Source organism: Scyliorhinus canicula, chromosome 2 (genome assembly GCF_902713615.1).
Source record: "Scyliorhinus canicula chromosome 2, sScyCan1.1, whole genome shotgun sequence".
In the NCBI taxonomy this organism is placed as follows: Eukaryota; Metazoa; Chordata; class Chondrichthyes; order Carcharhiniformes; family Scyliorhinidae; genus Scyliorhinus; species Scyliorhinus canicula.
In genome coordinates this window covers 218,241,387-218,261,981 of record NC_052147.1, presented here as the reverse complement: position 1 = coordinate 218,261,981, position 20,595 = coordinate 218,241,387, and the positions used below count along the sequence as shown (strand labels likewise).

The 20,595-nt window shown below is 47.3% G+C and overlaps 1 protein-coding gene across 4 annotated transcripts in view; it reads right to left on the bottom strand.

The window, feature by feature from the left end:
• gpd2 (glycerol-3-phosphate dehydrogenase 2 (mitochondrial)) overlaps window positions 1-20,595 on the bottom strand; it is a 225,711-nt gene that overhangs the window by 74,318 nt on the left and 130,798 nt on the right. For all 4 annotated transcript variants that reach the window (XM_038789571.1, XM_038789572.1, XM_038789573.1 and 1 more), the window contains one exon: window positions 17,240-17,414. In XM_038789571.1, coding sequence (XP_038645499.1) covers window positions 17,240-17,414 — 175 coding nt within the window. The remainder of the gene's footprint in view (window positions 1-17,239; window positions 17,415-20,595) is intronic.

Here is a 20,595-nt window from a genome sequence, read left to right as displayed (position 1 = left end):
ACTCTCTGCACTAAGTGGAGCAGCTTGCATGCCTGCACACCAAGCAGGGAGGCTTTTGAGGCAGCAACATTCTGAAACGGGAGAACGGCTGTGTGAGCACGATGTGTCACCTCAAGGTGGCAGGTGCCGCTGGCGGCGATGGCATTGCCATTGTAGTCCAGCAATTTACACGCAGATGGCAGGACAGCAGGCTGTACGCGGAGCTTGCGAAAATCAGACGACGCGATGAGATTGGCAGAAGCGCCAGTGTCCAGGCGGAACCTGACTGGGGACCGGTTGACCGTAAGGGTGGCACACCACTCATCATCCTGGCCGACGCTGTGGACGTGGACGGGTTCGGTGCCACGCTTGGGGGACATCCTGTTCGTGGTAACAACGCCGATTTGGAACGGGACCTGTGGGTCATCGCAGGCACAGTCAGAAGCAAGGTCTGGAGTAGGTTCATTGATGGCAGGCTGGATAGCCCTGACATCTCTGTGGGGCTGGGTGGACCTCCTAAGAACAGCAGGCAGGGAAGGTCTGCACATTGTAGTGTAGTGGCCTCGCTTGCCACACTGCAGGCAGCGTCGGGACTTCGCGGGGCATTGCCGCTTTAAGTGGGCGGAGCCGCAGTTGCTGCACGCCGGAACGTCGGGACGTTCGTTGCGCCACCGCACATTCGTGGGGTGATCCAGCGTGGCACGCACCTGTGCGAAGCGGTCCGTGACGCAAGCATGCTCGCTGCGTGTAAGCGCGGGACTCCGTAAAAAGCGCGCAAAATGGCCACCATCATTCAGATCCAGAGCCTGAAAATATTTAATTATTTGGACCTGTTCTGCCTCGTAAGGGGCTTGCCGTGCCGTTTCAGCAGCCTGGTTGCACGAGTAGCACATGGAGGCATGTTCATGAAGTACACAGGTCTCAATGGCCGTAGAGAGAGTGAGCTGCTTTACTTTTAGTAGCTGCTGGTGCAGGGGCTCAGATTGAACACCAAAAACAATCTGGTCACGGAGTATGGAGTCAGAGGTGGTTCCGTAGTTGCAGGACTGCACAAGGACGCGGAGGTGGGTAATAACGGACTGGAAAGGGTCGTCCTTACCCTGAATTCGCTGCTGAAACATGTATCTCTCGAAGCTCTCGTTGACGTCGACCGTGCAGTGGCTGTCGAACTTTAGAATTACGGTCTTGAACTTCGATTTGTCCTCCCCCTCATCGAAGATGAGCGAGTTGTAAATGTGTAGAGCGTGGTCCCCGGCTGTGGAGAGGAAGAGAGCAATCTTCCGTGCGTCCGAGGCAGCTTCCAGGTCCCTGGCCTCGAGGTACAGCTGGAAGTGCTGTTTGAAAAGTTTCCAGTTAGAGCCCAGATTCCCGGCAATGCAAAGAAGCGGCGGCGGGCGAAGGGAGTCCATTCTGTAGGATGGCGCGAGACTGGTGGAAGGCAGATCACTGAAACGTAGGTCTCAGAAGTGCTAGCATCCCTTAACTTCTGGTATCATGAACTGTTGACTAGCGTAGACTTGAGAGATGAACAGACACTTCCAACATTGATGAAGGTTCAACTCAATTTTATTAACTACTTCTAACTAACTAACACACGATGACGTTGGGTCTAAATGATGCTAACTTAAACTAGAGACCTAACCTTGTCCGAATCAGTTGATTTTCTCAGCACGTGGTGTGAGTCTGTGCTGGGTTGAATTAGTTCTTGTTACACTGAGAGGCAGCACCCAGAATGAGCAGGAACCGTGGTGCCCTCTGCCTTTATAGTGTGTGCATTCTAACTGGTGATTGGCTGCGGTGTTTGTACATTTTGATTGATCCCTGTGTGTGTCCATCAGTGTGTGTCTGCACCATGATATACTGGTGTATATTATGACACTCCCCTTCTCAGCAAGCACTCACTCAGCAACCACTGCACCCCGCACGATAACACCTCAGGGAAAAGAAAAACTACTTACCAGTCACCAGCCAATCACTTACCTGCAAGCTGTGATATCACGGTTCAACTTCTTTCTACTTCTACCTGCCCTAGAGTCTCCCTCTTTGGCTGGCATCTCTACAGTTATTGTTTTTTTTTTTGGTTAGAGGAGGAGGTAGGGAGGGAAACACTGACCAAGTGTTTGGGGTTTAACTGTCACTTGACAATAGCTCCTCCACAAACCACCTTCAAGATACGGTGACCGCAATGCACTGATGCAAATTTTCCCCGCAACAGCCAATCAGCAGCTCCACTCTACTGCCCTCTGCTGGATCGTGATTCATTATAATATTTTTCTTTGCATCAGAATAAAGCTTCATGAGGATTAAATTTGACAGAACTACTCTGTGGATCTCCTAACAGAAAAGGAAGAAATTCTGGCACAATATCCACCCTTTGCATCTTTACTCCCCAATTGTTAGGGAGACTATAAACACTACTTATGGCTATTTTCACACCTAAAGTACTTTGCCCTTTGTACGTTTTTTAATGCTTGCTATAGATTTGTTTCAGAGTTTGTTTTCTGATTAGGATCAGATACTCCCCGTGCTGAAGCGTCCACTGGTCTGGCAGAGAGGTACAAAGTCTGATGAAAAGATATTCTTCTGTGCCAGTCATATTATTGGAATAAATAACTATAACTACAGTAAGACAACTATAATCTGCCAGAAATGTAAACGTGTCAAAACAAATCAATTCATGTATATCAAGATGTCTCTATGATGCCAATAGCTCGTCTCCATTTTTGCTCTTTCAATAATAAACAATAAAAGGTTTGGAGAATTAAGGATTGATTTTCAATATATTTGTGCATTTCAAAGTAATTTGCGGAATTGTTTTGGAAATTGTTGCATAAAGGTTTTTATTTCCCACACATGTTAAGAGTACTTTTGTAGTCTGCACCAATTTATTTGCTTTAAACATTCAGCCACATTCGGAGTAGAATTTTGCAGTTCTTCCTACCAGCAGGCTTTTCAGTCCCGTCTAAATTAATGGTTTTTTGGACGGCTCATCACATTCTGCAGCTCCCGCCCCACTGAGACAGGATTGTAGAATTCCACATTTTTGAGGCACTGGAGTCACATGCAGGCTATTTGTGTGTCTGTTGGGTTTTTACAATAACCATGCAATTCTGATTACCATTTTCTTTTTGCGCTAGACCTCATATTTATTGAACTTAATTGCACATCTGGCCATGGATTGACCTCATAATCTCTGGTTTGCAAGAACTACATCATTTTTTTTATGTATTAGGTGTATCCAATATTTGTTTTCCAATTAAGGGGCAATTTAGCATGGCCAATCCATCTAACCTGCACATCTTTGGATTGTGGAGGTGAAACCCAAGCAAACACGGGCAAACGTGCAAACTTCAAACGGACAGTGACTCGGGCCGGGATCGAACTCGGATCTGTAGCGTCGTGAGACAGCAGTGCTAACCACTGCCCCACTGTGCCGTCCCACAAAAGCTGTATCAAAACCACTATTTTACCTCGCCCCTAATTAAGTAATTATAGAGTTATAGGGCGTGGTCCTCTGATCACGCCACGGCGCAGCGTGGTCATTGAAAGCAGGGAGACCCTGCTCCCGGGATCTACCTGGCTTGTAATGTCTCACAAGACTCAACGCGATCTACAATGGGCGGGATCACATTTTGGCAAATCTGCATATGAGAGCAAGACAGTCAGCTTTACTCTAATGTGCAGATTCCCGAGGTACCTGAGGCTTTTGGATTTAATCCCTTTGCCTCAGGGACCTTGGCCGTGTGGTACCAGTCCCCACAAACGGGAATAGCACTAGTGGGGGTCTCCCAAGGGATCGGATGCCCCCAGTTGCATGCCCTGCCAAGGGTTCCCAGCTGACACTGTCAAGGTGCTGGGTTGGCACTGGCAGCACCAAACTGGGATTATTTTGCTCGCGCACTATTGCCTGCTGTAGGTTTTGGGGGCGTGCGGGAGCAGGGGAGGGAGGGGAAACCAGGGGTTCCTCCCATATTACGTTCAGGCTCGGGGGAAATGGTCGGCAATTCTTTTGGGGGCCTCAGAGATCTCTCGCTATAATGCCACGTTCCATCGAGCATAGCTCCCCATTTTTAAAAAAACGAGGCTATGTGAGGCCTCAGCCACATGTTCCCAGTTCAGGCCCCTTTTTCAACACGAGTCGCGTTGAATAGCAGTGCAGCACGGCAGCACAGTGGTTAGCATTGTGGCTTTGCAGCGCCAGGGTCCCAGGTTCGATTCCCTGCGGGGTCACTGTCTGTGCGGAGTCTGCATGTTCTCCCCATGTCTGCGTGGGTTTCCTCCGGGTGCTCCGGTTTCCTCCCAGTCCAAAGACATGCAGGTTAGGTGGATTGGTCATGATAAATTGCCCTTAGTGACAAAAAAGCTCAGCAGGGGTTATTGGGTTATGGGGACAGGGTGGAAGTGAGTTCTTAATGAAAATGAAAATTGCTTTATTGTCACGAGTAGGTTTCAATGTGAAAAGCCCCTAGTCGCCACATTCCGGTGCCTGTCCGGGGAGGCTGGTACGAGAATCAAACCGTGCTGCTGGCCTGCTTGAAAAGCCAGTGATTTAGCCCAGTGAGCTAAACCAGCCCCTAAGTGGGTCGGTGCAGACTCGATGGGCCAAATGGCCTCCTTCTGCACTGTATGTTCTAAGTGTTTCGCAGCACTGAGAATTCCAGGAAACCCATGGCTAAAAGCACAGTGAATAGCATTGTGACTTCACAGCACCAGGGTCCCAGGTTCGATTCCCCGCTGGGTCACTGTCTGTACGGAGTCTGCACATTCTCCCCGTGTCTGCATGGGTTTCCTCCGGGTGCTCCGGTTTCCTCCCACAGTCCAAAGATGTGCGGGTTAGGGGGTTTGGCCATCCTAAATTGCTCTTCATGTCCAAAAAGGGTTAGGAGGGGTTATTGGGTGACAGGGATAGGGTGGAAGTGAGGGTTTAAGTGGGTTGGTGCAGACACGATGGGCCGAATGGCCTCTTTCTGCACTGCATGTTCTAATTGAAAATTATTGCCAGCACCCCTGCTACTTTCTCCCTTGTCTCACTCACTAGCCTGGGATACATTTCATTCGGCCCTGGAGATTTAACTATTTTTAAGCCTGCCAGACCACTCAGAATTTCCTGTCTGTGTAATTACTTTAATTTTATCCAGTCCTTCTCCCTGATTTATATACCCACATCGTCCCTCTCACTAGTGAACATTGATACACCGTATTCATTTTGCATCCTACCTACGTCCTCTGGCTCTTCAAATTACCACTATGGTCCTTAATGGACCCTACTCTTTCCCGAGCTATCCTTTCACCCTTAATGTACTTGCAAAACTTAAGATTTTCCTTTATTTTACCCGCCAGTATCCTTTCATGTCCCCTTTTTGCTCGCCTAATTTATTTTTCAAGTTCCCTCTTGCACATTCTATACACCTCAAGGTCCTCTACTGTTTGAGCCCTTGATATCTGCCATAAACAGATTAAGGGTTATGGTGTTCGGGCCGGAAAGTGGAGCTGAGTCCACAAAAGATCAGCCATGATCTCATTGAATGGCGGAGCAGGCTCGAGGGGCCAGATGGCCTACTCCTGTTCCTAGTTCTTATGTTCTAAGCCTCCCTTTTTCTCCTTATCCAATGTTACATACTCCTCGATAAGGTATTTTCATATTGCAGTGTTAATCTGAGTCGTCTTATTATATTATATCCAGAGTTCACTGGATTTGTTGGTCTTATCCTTTTTCTTGATTGGAACATGTTGGCCCTGTAATCTACGCATTTTCTTATTGAATGCGTCCCACTGTCCTGTCAGCTAAAAATGCAGCTCCCAATTCACTCTAGCTAAATCATATTTGATCTTAGAAACAGCCTTCCCCCAGTTTAGAACTTTGATTTTAGGCCTAGCCTTGTCCTTTTCCAGAGTAATGGAGTTATGATCGCTGTCTGCAAAATGCCCACCCTACTGTGGGGGGGGGTTGCCAAACTTTGAGGGCTAATCAGAAGTATTCCAGCTTCAAAGGAGTATGAAATGAAAATTGCTTATCGTCACAAATAGGCTTCAAATGAAGTTACTGTGAAAAGCCCCTAGTTGCCACATTCCGGCACCTGTTTGGGGAGGCTGGTACGGGAATTGGACAGAGGTGGTATGGAGTAGCAGGCTGTAATGGAGGGGAATTAAGAGAATGGAAGGGAGAACCCGTTTCCAGATAAAGGTGCCCTCTCTCCAACATTTTAAAATTTTTAATAAAATAGACTCAGCAACCAAGCCAACACTGTAGGACAGCCTATAACTGTTCCTTCACTCAGTCAGACAGGGAGGGCCTCTACGCCTGCCTGGAGTTCTGGGCCTGTGGTCTGCTTCCAATTCCCGCCTCCAGGCACCTAAATCTTCCACCATAATTTCTTTAATTCTTTCACAGGATGTGACTATCACAATGCCAACTCTTGCAGTTCATCCCTAAATGTCCTTGAAAAGGTAGTGGTGAGACACCTTCGTGAACCACTGGACTCCAGGTGGACCCACAGTGCTGTTCACCCCCAGGAACAGGAGGCCAATTGGAACATGTCTTTCATTGGCCTAATTCTGGCTCTTATTGAGCTGAATCGGTTACCTGCCCCATTTGGGCGTGTTGCTCCTCCAGCTCATCAAAATCCTGCCTGTACAGGAATAGCCCAGAGGCAAGATGGAGCTAGAAAACAGGCACACCCATCCACAGGGCTATTTTTAGCTATTCTAAATTATCTACTGACTGCTGCAAAGGGGAATTATTTGTTAATGGATTGAGCATGATGTGAACAAGGCCATAATTATTGTCCGTCGCTAACCGCCTGCAGAAGATGGTGATGGGCCTTCTTGAACCACCTGCAGCATTTCTTCGGATGCAATTAGATTGGAATTTCAGGATTTCGGCCTAATGACGATGCAGGATTATGTTCAATTCAAGATAGTGCGTGACAAGGAGTTGATGGTCTTCTCATGAACTTGATGCTCTTGAAAAATCCACAACTTGTAATTGTGTGCAACACGCATTTCCCTGTAGAGGGACTATATTCGCAGGTCCATGGAAGTGGTAACAAACATTACACACATTGTCAATGTAAATATAGGACGCACAAGCTTCACACTGAAAACTTTTGAAAAGGCCCAGGGATTACACTGGTAATGACAGTTTCTTTGCACAGTAATTTGATGAAACTGATCTGAAGGAAAATCTAACGTAGAAATGATGCGAATATTTTTGCACTAGTAAAGGGTGATCCACAATATCGTCTCATAATTCTTAATTGCTTAATTTCTTTTGATAGCTGTTTGACTTCCCTTTAAACACAAACTATAAGCAGTGAACAATTGGGTGAACCCAGATAGAATACTTGGTCCACGTTAGCATCTGAACTACAGATGATGCGGAGGCACCTCTGGATAACAACATAGGACATGATTGAATGACCACGCTGCACCCGAGAAGCAGTGCACCGTGGTGCAATGTGGCTGATTGAAGCCAGGAGGCTCTGCTGCCAAGATCTACTTGGCTAGCAACGCCTCGCGAGATCTAACGCAATCTCGCGAGGCATTGTGATGTAAATTACCCATTGTGGGCTGGATCACTTTTTGGCAGATCTGCATATCAGAGCGAGACAGCTAGTTTCACTGTAATATGCAGTTTCCTGAGGCACCTGGGCATTGGGATCTGTCCCCTTCGCCTCGGAGATCTCGAGTGAGCGCCAAAGCTTGGGGCAGTTGCCGCCAAGGCGCAATGGGGAAAGACCACTGTGTAAGGGCTTCCAACAAATGTACACCGAGGGGTGGGTAACAGTGTAAAACCCCTCGGTCTGGGTCTTCAACACTCTAATGTATAAAAGAAACATGACAATGTAAATATTTAAAGAAAGAATTGTAACGTAAAGAGGGATATGTGTGTAATGTCATCCTAATTGAATGGAAGAAAGACAAGTGAATGTGTAACTTTGATGGAAATGAACAGTCAAGACAATTCAAAATGTTCCGTAATGTTTATTAGAGATTTTATGAATAAAGTATATTTTTTGGAAAAAAAAACTGGTCTCCACAATCAGGGACCAGACAGAATGGCACTCATGCGGGTCTCCCATGGGATCAGAGGGCCACAGATGCATGCCCCCTCCATAGCCAGCGCCAGCCTAGCTGCCAGCCTGGCACTGTCAAGGTGCCCAGGTGGCACTGGCAGCTGGTAGGGGTACTGCCACTGTACAAGGTTGGCACTGCCAAGCTGGCATTTTTCACATGGCAGTCATCGGACCGGGAGTGCTCTCCACATGTAAAAGCCGCATTTTAGATGCTTGTGATACCAGCTCGAATTGTACAGGTCTGGAATAGGGAGTGAAAGCTTCACAGGGTAGAGCCACCAAGCTGGGTGCAAATAAGTTCCCAAATTTGTACCCATTGAGGGGTGCGGCGGGGGTGGGAGAAACACCCCTTCATAATGAGCTGGGACTTGGGAGGGAGAGGGTTCAGGGGTAGAGTCGGGGGCTCCAGAGATCGGGACATTGGACAGCGTTGTGTTTCTTGGTGCCGCGAGCGCCGGGTAACATGCAGCTCAAGCGCTCGTTCTGGGACTATGTTCCCATTTAGTTAAATTGCGCGTTGGGTGTGGAATTGAGGGTGGTGGTAAATAAGAAATTTAATTACAAAAAAGGTATGGGATTTTAATCAAGTCAAGAAATTAGTTTTATGCAATCAGAACTCTGAATCAATGTGGTGTTGATAAGAGCTACCTATTTGAGGGAAACCATTAATATAAAACTCAGACAATACACTGCTAGACAGTGAACGATCAAGTGAGACAGTGCACAGCTTACGGACATGTGCTTGTGATTATTTAAAGCACTTTCCAACTAGTATTTGAGGGTAACAGGATATTAATTGTAAATCTAATGGGTGCTTCACATCATTGCCAGTACTTACAGATTTAACTAGTTGCAAGATATATTAAAAGGAGAGGCTGTGCATACAGGAGGTTCACCCTTTGATAAGTAAGCCAAGGGAATTTTACAGTGACTGAAGTCATTACAGGGGAATTGTGAGTTTATAGGGAAGCAAGGCAAGATCAGTGAGAGGATACGAATCAGCCTGAGCAGGAGCAATTCAAAGGGAGCACAATACTAAAGGAGAGAGTCTGAGAGGGAGCAATGTGAGAGGGTGTGAGTGTGTCTGAGGGAGCAGTGTGAGAGGGTGTGAGTGTGTCTGAGGGAGCAGTGTGAGAGGGTGTGAGTGTGTCTGAGAGGGAGCAGTGTGAGAGGGTGTGAGTGTGTCTGAGGAAGCAGTGTGTGAGGGTGTGAGCGTGTCTGAGAGGGAGCAGTGTGAGAGGGTGTGAGTGTGTCTGAGAGGGAGCAGTGTGAGAGGGTGTGAGCGTGTCTGAGAGGGAGCAGTGTGAGAGGGAGCCGTGTGAGAGGGTGTGAGTGAGTCTGAGAGGGAGCAGTGTGAGAGGGTGTGAGTGAGTCTGAGAGGGAGCAGTGTGAGAGGGTGTGAGTGTGTCTGAGAGGGAGCAGTGTGAGAGGGTGTGAGCGTGTCTGAGAGGGAGCAGTGTGAGAGGGAGCCGTGTGAGAGGGTGTGAGTGAGTCTGAGAGGGAGCAGTGTGAGAGGGTGTGAGTGTGTCTGAGAGGGAGCAGTGTGAGTGTGTCTGAGAGGGAGCAGTGTGAGAGGGTGTGAGTGTGTCTGAGAGGGAGCAGTGTGAGAGGGTGTGAGTGAGTCTACGAGGCAGCAGTGTGAGAGGGTGTGAGTGAGTCTACGAGGGAGCAGTGTGAGAGGATGTGAGTGTGTCTGAGAGGGAGCAGTGTGAGAGGGTGTGAGTGAGTCTGAGAGGGAGCAGTGTGTGAGGGTGTGAGTGTGTCTGAGAGGGAGCAGTGTGAGAGGGTGCGAGTGTGTCTGAGAGGGAGCAGTGTGAGAGGGTGTGAGTGTGTCTGAGAGGGAGCAGTGTGAGGGTGTGAGCGTGTCTGAGAGGGAGCAGTGTGAGAGGATGTGAGCGTGTCTGAGAGGAAGCAGTGTGAGGGTGTGACTGTGTCTGAGAGGGAGCAGTGTGAGAGGATGTGAGTGTCTGAGAGGGAGCAGTGTGAGAGGATGTGAGTGTGTCTGAGAGGAAGCAGTGTGAGAGGGTGTGACAGTGTCTGAGAGGGAGCAGTGTGAGAGGATGTGAGTGTCTGAGAGGGAGCAGTGTGAGAGGATGTGAGTGTGTCTGAGAGGAAGCAGTGTGAGAGGGTGTGAGTGTGTCTGAGAGGGAGCAGTGTGGGAGGGTGTGAGTGTGTCTGAGAGGGAGCAGTGTGAGGGTGAGTGTGTCTGAGAGGGAGCAGTGAGAGGGTGTGAGTGAGTCTGAGAGGGAGCAGTGTGAGAGGGTGTGAGTGTGTCTGAGAGGGAGCAGTGTGAGAGGGTGTGAGTGAGTCTGAGAGGGAGCAGTGTGAGAGGGAGCCGTGTGAGAGGGTGTGAGTGAGTCTGAGAGGGAGCAGTGTGAGAGGGTGTGAGTGTGTCTGAGAGGGAGCAGTGTGAGTGTGTCTGAGAGGGAGCAGTGTGAGAGGGTGTGAGTGTGTCTGCGAGGGAGCAATGTGAGAGGGTGTGAGTGAGTCTACGAGGCAGCAGTGTGAGAGGGTGTGAGTGAGTCTACGAGGGAGCAGTGTGAGAGGGTGTGAGTGTGTCTGAGAGGGAGCAGTGTGAGAGGGTGTGAGTGAGTCTACGAGGCAGCAGTGTGAGAGGGTGTGAGTGAGTCTACGAGGGAGCAGTGTGAGAGGATGTGAGTGTGTCTGAGAGGGAGCAGTGTGAGAGGGTGTGAGTGAGTCTGAGAGGGAGCAGTGTGTGAGGGTGTGAGTGTGTCTGAGAGGGAGCAGTGTGAGAGGGTGTGACTGTGTCTGAGAGGGAGCAGTGTGAGAGGGTGTGAGTGTGTCTGAGAGGGAGCAGTGTGAGAGGGTGTGAGCGTGTCTGAGAGGGAGCAGTGTGAGAGGATGTGAGCGTGTCTGAGAGGAAGCAGTGTGAGGGTGTGACTGTGTCTGAGAGGGAGCAGTGTGAGGGTGTGAGCGTGTCTGAGAGGGAGCAGTGTGAGGATGTGAGCGTGTCTGAGAGGAAGCAGTGTGAGGGTGTGACTGTGTCTGAGAGGGAGCAGTGTGAGAGGATGTGAGTGTCTGAGAGGGAGCAGTGTGAGGGTGAGTGTGTCTGAGAGGGAGCAGTGAGAGGGTGTGAGTGAGTCTGAGAGGGAGCAGTGTGAGAGGGTGTGAGTGTGTCTGAGAGGGAGCAGTGTGAGAGGGTGTGAGTGAGTCTGAGAGGGAGCAGTGTGAGAGGGTGTGAGTGTGTCTGAGAGGGAGCAGTGTGAGAGGGTGTGAGTGAGTCTGAGAGGGAGCAGTGTGAGAGGGTGTGAGTGAGTCTGAGGGGGAGCAGTGTGAGAGGGTGTGAGTGAGTCTACGAGGGAGCAGTGTGAGAGGGTGTGAGTGTGTCTGAGAGGGAGCAGTGCGAGTGTGTCTGAGAGGGAGCAGTGTGAGAGGGTGTGAGTGTGTCTGAGAGGGAGCAGTGTGAGAGGGTGTGAGTGAGTCTACGAGGGAGCAGTGTGAGAGGATGTGAGTGTGTCTGAGAGGGAGCAGTGTGAGAGGGTGTGAGTGTGTCTGAGAGGGAGCAGTGTGGGAGGGTGTGAGTGTGTCTGAGAGGGAGCAGTGTGAGAGGGTGTGAGTGTGTCTGAGAGGGAGCAGTGTGAGAGGGTGTGAGTGAGTCTGCGAGGAAGCAGTGTGAGAGGATAAATGAGCAGGTCTGAGAGGGAGCAGTGTGAGAGGGTGTGAGTGAGTCCACGAGGGAGCAGTGTGAGAGGGTGTGAGTGTATCTGAGAGGGAGCAGTGTGAGAGGGTGTGAGTGAGTCTGCGAGGAAGCAGTGTGAGAGGATGTGAGTGAGTCTACGAGGGAGCAGTGTGAGAGGGTGTGAGTGAGTCTGCGAGGAAGCAGTGTGAGAGGATGTGAGTGAGTCTACGAGGGAGCAGTGTGAGAGGGTGTGAGTGAGTCTGCGAGGAAGCAGTGTGAGAGGATGTGAGTGAGTCTACGAGGGAGCAGTGTGAGAGGGTGTGAGTGAGTCTGCGAGGAAGCAGTGTGAGAGGATGTGAGTGAGTCTACGAGGGAGCAGTGTGAGAGGGTGTGAGTGAGTCTGCGAGGAAGCAGTGTGAGAGGATGTGAGTGAGTCTGCGAGGAAGCAGTGTGAGAGGGTGATGCACTATCAGTTATGACGAGATGAGAGTTGAGAGTAATCGAGACTTTATTAAGCAAAGATGTCTGGCCTCCAGCAGCTGCTACCAGAACGGGAGCAGCTCGGTGTGCACACACATTTATACTCCGCCTACTGGACAGAGCCAGCAGGCAGGGACCGAGCCCCGTACCTGTACAGGAGCCTCACCTTATTACCTCTATTATACAATCAATGCTGACTACCACAGAGAGTAAAAGAATGAGTCTAAGAGGGAGAACTGCAAGAGGGTAAAAGAGTGAGTCTGAGAGGGAGCAGTGTGAGAGCCAATGAGAGTCTGAGAGGAAGCAGTGCGAGGGGATTAAAGAGTGAGTCTGGAAGAGAGCAGTGTGAGAGGATATGGGTGAGTCTGCAAGGGAGTAGTGGGAGGGGATTAAAGAGTGAGTCTGAGAGAAAGCAGTGTGAGATGGTAAAAGAGTTGTTCTGAGTGGGAGACACTGTAGTTTTCCATTAATGATCTGATGACGGTATCAAGTAAGTTTCTGCAGCGTTTTCGCTGTTGTGCCGACTTTCACTTCCCAAAACAAACGCATACAGGGTGCACTGCTGATTGTCTGAGAGATCATGGCATAGTCCATCGTGAAGCTGGAAGATACAAGTCTGACTCCTGAACTTACTGTTGGGCGTGACTGGTTGGACATCCCTTTCAATGCAGTGAAATGGCCTTGTGGAACAGGAAAATGTGGCCATCTCTCATTATCTGCACTTCACTTCTGGAATCAGATAGTGATTAAGTGGCACATGTATGTCTTCCATGTTGTGTTTCCTTGATGGCGTTGTCCTATGGTAGCTGACCCTCATCTCCCTCTTCAGGTTCCTCAATCCTGCTCAGGAACTCTCAACTTCCTCCATTTCTCAATCCAGAAAGGGGTCACCCCTTTGCAGTGCCAGGTTGTGACGGGCACAACACACAACAATAATGTGGGAGACCCTATCTGGAGTGTACTGCAGTGTCCTACCTGAGCAGTCCAAACATTAGAAGTGCATCTTCAGAATGCCAATGGTCGGCTTCATTAGGGAGTGTGTGAAACAGTGAGATGCATTGTACCTCTCTTCCAAAGCACCCAAAAGCTGACGCACAAGTGTTACTACCCAGCGCTTTCTTACTCCCAGGCAGCCATCCCTGTATTGGGTCAGGCTCTTCGAATAGCTGAGATATCTGTGAGTGACTCAAGATGGAGTCATCGCAACTTCCAGGGTACCTGGCACAAACATGCATTCTACGCTTCCAATCATCACGCACTAGTTGAACATTGGTTGAATGAAAGCCTTTATAGAACATAGAACAGTACAGTACAGTACAGAACAGGCCCTTCGGCCCTCGATGTTGTGCGGAGCAATGATCACCCTACTCAAACTCATGTATCCACCCTATACCCGTAAACCAACAACCCCCCCCTTAACCTTACTTTTTTAGGACACTACGGGCAATTTATCATGGCCAATCCACCTAACCCGCACATCTTTGGACTGTGGGAGGAAACCGGAGCACCCGGAGGAAACCCACGCACACACGGGGAGGACGTGCAGACTCCGCACAGACAGTGACCCAGCCGGGAATCGAATCTGGGACCCTGGAGCTGTGAAGCATTTATGCTAACCACCATGCTACCGTGCTGCCTTTATGGTTGACAACATTAGACGTTACTGCCATGGAGCCCGATAGATATGATCTATTGCACCCAGCACACGCGGGTAGCCGGAGATAGCTGCAAACCCATTGAATGAATAAAATGAATAAAACCAACCTGAACTTTAAAACAAAAAGCTGCGGCCGTTTACAAAAAAAGCAGCCACACTGCGCATGCGCGCCGATGATCGGGCACGCACGTGCAATGCTGCCGTATTTTTTTACATGTTCGCAGCCATTTTGAAGGCCGCTTGCAGCCGGCGTTGTTAACGGCCGGCTGTTGCGCGCAGACGTGAGCGATCTGGAGCACAGCGACGGACGGCTCTGCGACCCTCCCAACACCCGCCCATGACCATCCAGTGTGTCGGGGTCGCGCCCCCGAGTTTGACAATGCCTGGTTTAAAGAGGTGGAACAGAGGTAGCTGGGAGAGACTGTGGGCTAGTAACGAATATTGGTAGACAATCAATCCCCGAAATAGAGACAGAGAGTCAAGGATGGGAAGTCAAGTGTCGGAGATGGACCATGTGAATGTGAGAGTCAGTGGGCTCATCTCTAGTTCACCAAAACCCTAGCAATTCAACACTAGGTTTAGTTATAGCTTAGAACAGATGAAGCTGTAGATTGTGTACAGCAAGCACCTACAAGTCCAATATGGTGGGCAGATTACCTCCAATCATTCTTAAACAGAAGTATGCCACTTGCAATATTGCATGGTCGCACTGTTGCTACACAGCGTCAGGGTCAAAGGGTCGATTCCCGGCTTGGGTCACTGTCTGTGCAGAGCCTGCGCTTCCCCCTGTGCCTGCATGAGTTTCCTCCGGGTGCTCCGCTTTCCTCCCACAAGTCCTGAAAAACGTACTGTTAGGTGAATTGGGCATTCTGAATTCTTCCTCGGTGTACCCAAACAGGCACCGCAGTGTGGATATTAGGGGATTTTCACAGTAACGTCTTTGCAGTGTTAATGTAAGCCTACCTGTGACAATAATAAAGATTATTATTATATTTATTTAGGACGATTCCATGGACGTCCAGGGTGTCCACCTGAAACAGGTACCAAGCCCTCCACTTAGGCAAATAAGCAGCCTAATTCTGGATCGAGGACTCCTTAATAAAGTTTATGCCGTCGTCTGTTTATTTGGGTATTTAATCAATAGCCAAATTAATGACGCTCAAAAGGTGCAATCTTAGGCTAACATTTCCAATTAACTGACAGGATAAGAAATGATTAAACAAAACAAATTGTGCTGCTTGTGCTTATTAGGGTATCTATGGGGTGTGTTAGTTCAGTCATGATCTTATTGAATGGTGGAATAGACTTCAAGGGCCGCTAATGCTCATGTTGTGTTCATACCAGACAACACATTTTTAAGAGGGAGCTTTCCTGGTCTGATGCAAAGTGAATACTGACGGCCTAACATTCTTCCTTCCACACACTGCATTAAAGTATTTTAATTTCTGTTCACTCAGGTTCTGAAACTTTTGTGTTGTCAAACTGCGTGACACCGAACAGAGGCAAGAACTCACCAATGCAGTTTTTAGAATTTAGATGGATAGAGCAAGACTTTCATTTGAGCGTCCAACTGGCCATTTGTTGGTGTTTTCACAATTTTGTGGTCAAAGTTAAAGCAAAAGCACGGAAACGGGCAAAGTAGTATGTTTCTTAAACAAAATATAGTGCATATACCATTGCCACTGTGATCTGTATTGTGTGGCTCCTACTATGCACATAAAGAAAGTATGTTAGACCCCAAAAGAGCCAACTCAGTTAGAAGGATTACTTTATGTAAATTCAGAGGAATATAATGTCATTACAACAGTGACTACACATCAAATATGTTTAATTGGCTGTAAAGTACTATTGGACATCCTAAGGTTATGAAAGGCACCTTTCAAGACAAGTTTTTCTTTCTGTCAAGTCCAGGTTTAACTATCTAATTCCGATCAGTAGTACATTTTTATAGTCAGCATCGCTGAACAATTGATTTTGTGTGGAATGCAGTTAAAACCATTACAAAAATCAGTGAGAAATGTACCAGAAAATCCTTGACGTAATTTATCTGAAGCAAGTAAAAAAAAAGAAAAATATTGAACATAAAAATCTAGCCGCACATTACCTACAAATAGGTAGGCAATAGGGAAAGAGAGCACATGGTAAACGCACTGCTCTTTAGTACCAGCTTTCTAACATCCTGGTTTCCAACTATTCTCAAACTTCAAGGTTTTCGCATTTTCATATTTCGCAAAATACCCGAGATTGCGTTTTCTGATTTTCTAGGCACCTCGCTGGTGGCGTAATGAGAATCTCGCCACAGAAGTTGTGAACCTCCTTTAAATACATCAGCACCATATTAGACAGCCCTCCCGCCAGGACTTCCGCCCCTCATTTAATATTCATTCGGCATCAGAGTGATGTGACACCAGCACCATTTACAACAGTTCTATAAAAACAAGAACCAAGCGACCTCACCTCTGAAGGGGATATCGGAGGTGAACGCTCAGATTACCATCAGCATCCAGGGTGTCTCAGCAGAGTCCTGGGCTCCAGGATCTCTCAAGCTGGACCACTGGGATTTTCTTTGTCCACCTGCTGTGGATCTTCAGCTGTGAGGTGCTCACCAGTGAGTGACCCATAAACCTGTCTACTAGTTAATCCCACCGAGGTGGGAGTATCTGCGCTAGTGGACGGGGCAGGTGACAGCTATGATGCCTCCTCCAAGATGTCCCCCTCAGACCGGCTCGGGTCTGTGGCATCCAGAGGACGCGAGGATGATCCAGGCTGGTCAACTGAGGTGGCTGAGTGAGAGATTACCATGGAGGTATGAAGGGTGTGTGAAGGGGTGCAACATGAGGAGGCAGACATACCCTGGCTGCGCAAAAAAGGTCATTCATCTTCTTTCGGCACTATAGCCCCGTCCTCTTATGCAGCGAGTTGGCTCTCACTATCGTAGCTACAACCTCCCATGTGACCTTTCTTGCTGGACGTCCGGCCGATTGCAAGTACAGGATGTCATGCCTCGGCTCAACACCATCCAGGAGTTTGTTGAAAGCTCCCTCAGCGAAACGTGGTGCTGTTTTCCTGGCACCCTGACTGGACCTGAAGTGCTGGGGAGGCGCTTAAAAGGAATGCCCCATCGATTACAGTGATGATGTTTTCCCTGGATGAGCGAATAAGAGTCAAGCCACCACGAGAGCGACGTCAATCATGTGGGGGAAATAAAAACATCTTGTAAAGAGGCAAAATATGCAGTGAGTTTTCCCACCACCGGCAGGACTCTCGCTGGTTTTCTCACCGGGACCCGACACTTTGGGAGAAAAAAAAGGGAAAATTCCCCCGGACTTTATGTCTATGTATGAAAGAGCACTGCAGACACATTCACACTCAAAACAATGCAAACTTTTGAAGTGAGAAAGTACTCACCCCGAGTAACAGCATCGAGAGCACAGCCAGATCCTGTTGCCCCTCCACCAACAACAAGGACATCAAATTCTGTAGTTGTCTTCAAGGTGTTGAGTTGAGCTTCTCTTGATGGGAGTTGACTTGAAATATAATTTCTGAGCAACTGTTCGGATGCTTGAACATTCGAAAGGTGGGTCTATTAAAATGGAGCGACAATGATATAAAACTTCAGTAAATCTTCTACTCATGCCCAATTAAGGACACTGAAATGAGAGCACATTTGTTGACAAGATTCTTTCACCAGATACAACATGTTCATTAACAAAACTATAACTTTATATTCAACATTCTTACCTTTTATAAGTAACTTTTTATTTTAATTTTCAGTAGGTATTATTTTCAAAGTACACAGCAGTGAGTAGTATTAAAGAGCGGTTACCCAAGGACATCAGCTTAATAAATCGTATGATCGCTGAAATGATCTTAAATCCCAAGTCAACATCATCCAAAAAATAAATTATACATATTTCAGAGTAGCAGGCTGGTTCAATTGTTTGTTTGACCGCAAACAAAATAATCAGTTGGAATCTGGCACAAAAAATAGCACGTGAATGTTGCACGCCATTGTTATGTTGCAAATTACCAGCAATTTGTGATGAGGGAGAAACACCCCGAGCCACAAGAAAACTGGAAGATGGTAATTTTTTTCTAATTTGTATATTTAGTAAAGTGTGGGTTGCAAAATGTTAATTGTATTATATCACGGAAATAAAAAGGTTCCTACCCCTCCCGGACAATGTAGTTAACACGTCAGCAGTTTACCCCCCGTGTATTGTAATACGGTTTGTCATGAAAGGTTTTCTCACTAAGCTCACACTTAAGCAAATGACAAATTGTGCCACTTATCAAGGCACGAAGAGATGAAAAAAGGAGGATGACCAAACATTCTCTATTTTACAGGATCGAACCACAATTTAGCCAATTTTCCCATGTTACTGGGATGCCACCTGTCCTGTATTTTTACTGAATTTCTTGGCCAGCGATCTGGGAGGCTACCCAAAGTCCCTTCTTGCTGCTGACTGTCTTTGTTTCATGTGCAGCTCCATTGTGCTCCTGTTAGCGACCACAGAGTCATGGGAGAGCAGCTGAACTGGAAAAGTTATGTATTCTACTTATTAGGTTATTGTTAAGGAAATCCCTGCTCTTAAGAGCACCCCACCCCTGCCTGCGCACCAGGCCTTTGCCTGTCTCAGCTGTTGGGTATAGCGGTTAACTAATCCCACATGCCTGTTCTTCCCCTTTGCCCTGCAGTTTTCCCTATAAAGAGAGAATTGGATATATATTTGAAATTACAGTTAAATCTGCTTCTACCACTCTTTCAGACAGTGCACTCCAGATTATAATCATCTGCAGAATGAAAGAAAGAATCCTCAAAAGAATTCCTATAGAACTAGAGTTCCGACAGTGCAGAAGGAGGCTATTCGACCCATCGAGTCTGCACCAACCCTCTGAAAGAGCACCCTACCGAGGCCCACTCCCCCACCCTATCCCCGTAACCCCACTTTACCTGCTGAGAGGCAATTTAGCATGGCCAATCCAACTAACCTGCACATCTGTGGACTGTGGGAGTAAACCGGAGCACCTGGGAGGAAACCCACAAACGTGGGGAGAAAGTACAAACTCCACAGTCACCCCAGGCCAGAATTTAACCCAGTTCCCTGGTGCTGTGAGACAGCAGTGCTAACCACTGTGCCACTCTTATGTCACACCTCTGGTTATTTTGTCTATCATCTAGAATCTGTGCCCTCTGCTTACCAACCCTTCTGTCAGTGGAAATAGCAAATAAAGAGGAATTATCAAATCCATTCATGATTTTGGATATCCATCATATCTACACTTCCCGTAACAGCCTCCCCGTACAGGCGCCGACTAGGGGCTTTTCACAGTAACTTCATTTGAAGCCTCCTTGTGACAATAAGCGATTTTCATTTCATTTCATTTCACTTAACCTTCTCTTCTTCACATTGAACATCCTAACTAGCCCGAAATATGGTAACTTCATTCTCCACAATAAGAGAGTGATATTCAACTATTTTCTTTCCAGAAGTTTAACAATCCTTTTAAATCATTTTCTCAATCAACAGTTGGCAATGTATTCCATTAAAATAGTGATGATTGAAGGAAACTAGAAAATGTAGGTGTGACTAAAAAATCCATGATTGTTTTGTATTTCCTACAGCAGGCTTGCTAATTCTTTCATGTAGGTACATATAATTATTATTTTTTTTTTTAAATAAGAGGTTTGGAAAACTATATTAATGATCAGTTCACTTTGGTTAATTTCCTACACAAAATCTCTCACTCCAAGGGGAAAGAAGTAAGTTTAATGATGACTAAATGTTTTATTCAAATCAGCACACAGAACTCATACTGAATGATTATATCAATTTTGCTCCTGCTGGAACACAATTAGACTTGCAAATTCTTGAACGTACAGTATCAAGACATTTGCAATTTGGAGCTTAACAGCAAACGAGACCTATTAATTATCATCTACTTCCAAAAAAGTGCATATTTAAAGACTGCAGACAATTAACAGCCAGGTTGTCCTGTAATCACAGTTTCAGCTTAATGCAAGGCTTCATGCAAATTACTACATTAGACAGGGATTTCATTTGTTTTCTCATTGGGGTTACTTTCAGATCATGTTCACTTATTAAAGTCTCCAGTACTTTAAAAATGCACAAGGCTGCAATGAATTTAATAATGAGTATACTCGTGCACACAATCCGTTGGTTTGGTGACCGTGCAGATGTATACATTCAAAAATTTGAATGTGATGAGAGAATGACAAGATTTATTTTCTGGTACAGTAATGCAAGAACATTAAAATTAATTTAATGAAGCAATGGTAATCAATATTGCATTTACAGAGGCCCTGATTTTATTTCCTCACTGCCAACTGCAAAGTCAGCCGTGTCTAGGGTGGGGGCGGACACCAGTTAAAACCAAGGCGGCAATTTACCCATCTCATATTGCTGCCTTCCTCATGTTAAACAGCTCTCTCTCTCTCGAGCTCTCTCTCGAGCTCTCCGGAATAGGCAAACACCACACATGCCCAAAGCTGGCAACACCTTGTTCAAATATGCAGACTGAGGCTCATTGATGTGAACAGGACCCAATCTGCAATAATAATCATAGACCCGAGTGGGGCAGCAATGAGGTCAGGTTAAATGTTATGGGCCCCACCAAGAAGGTTTGAGCCTCCCTTGTAATTGACTCCCCCCTCCACGATTGCATCCAGAAACATACTTAACAGATTGCCGTGGATTGATTCCACAAGTGCCATCCAGGAGCCTCCTGGTTTACTTGTTTGC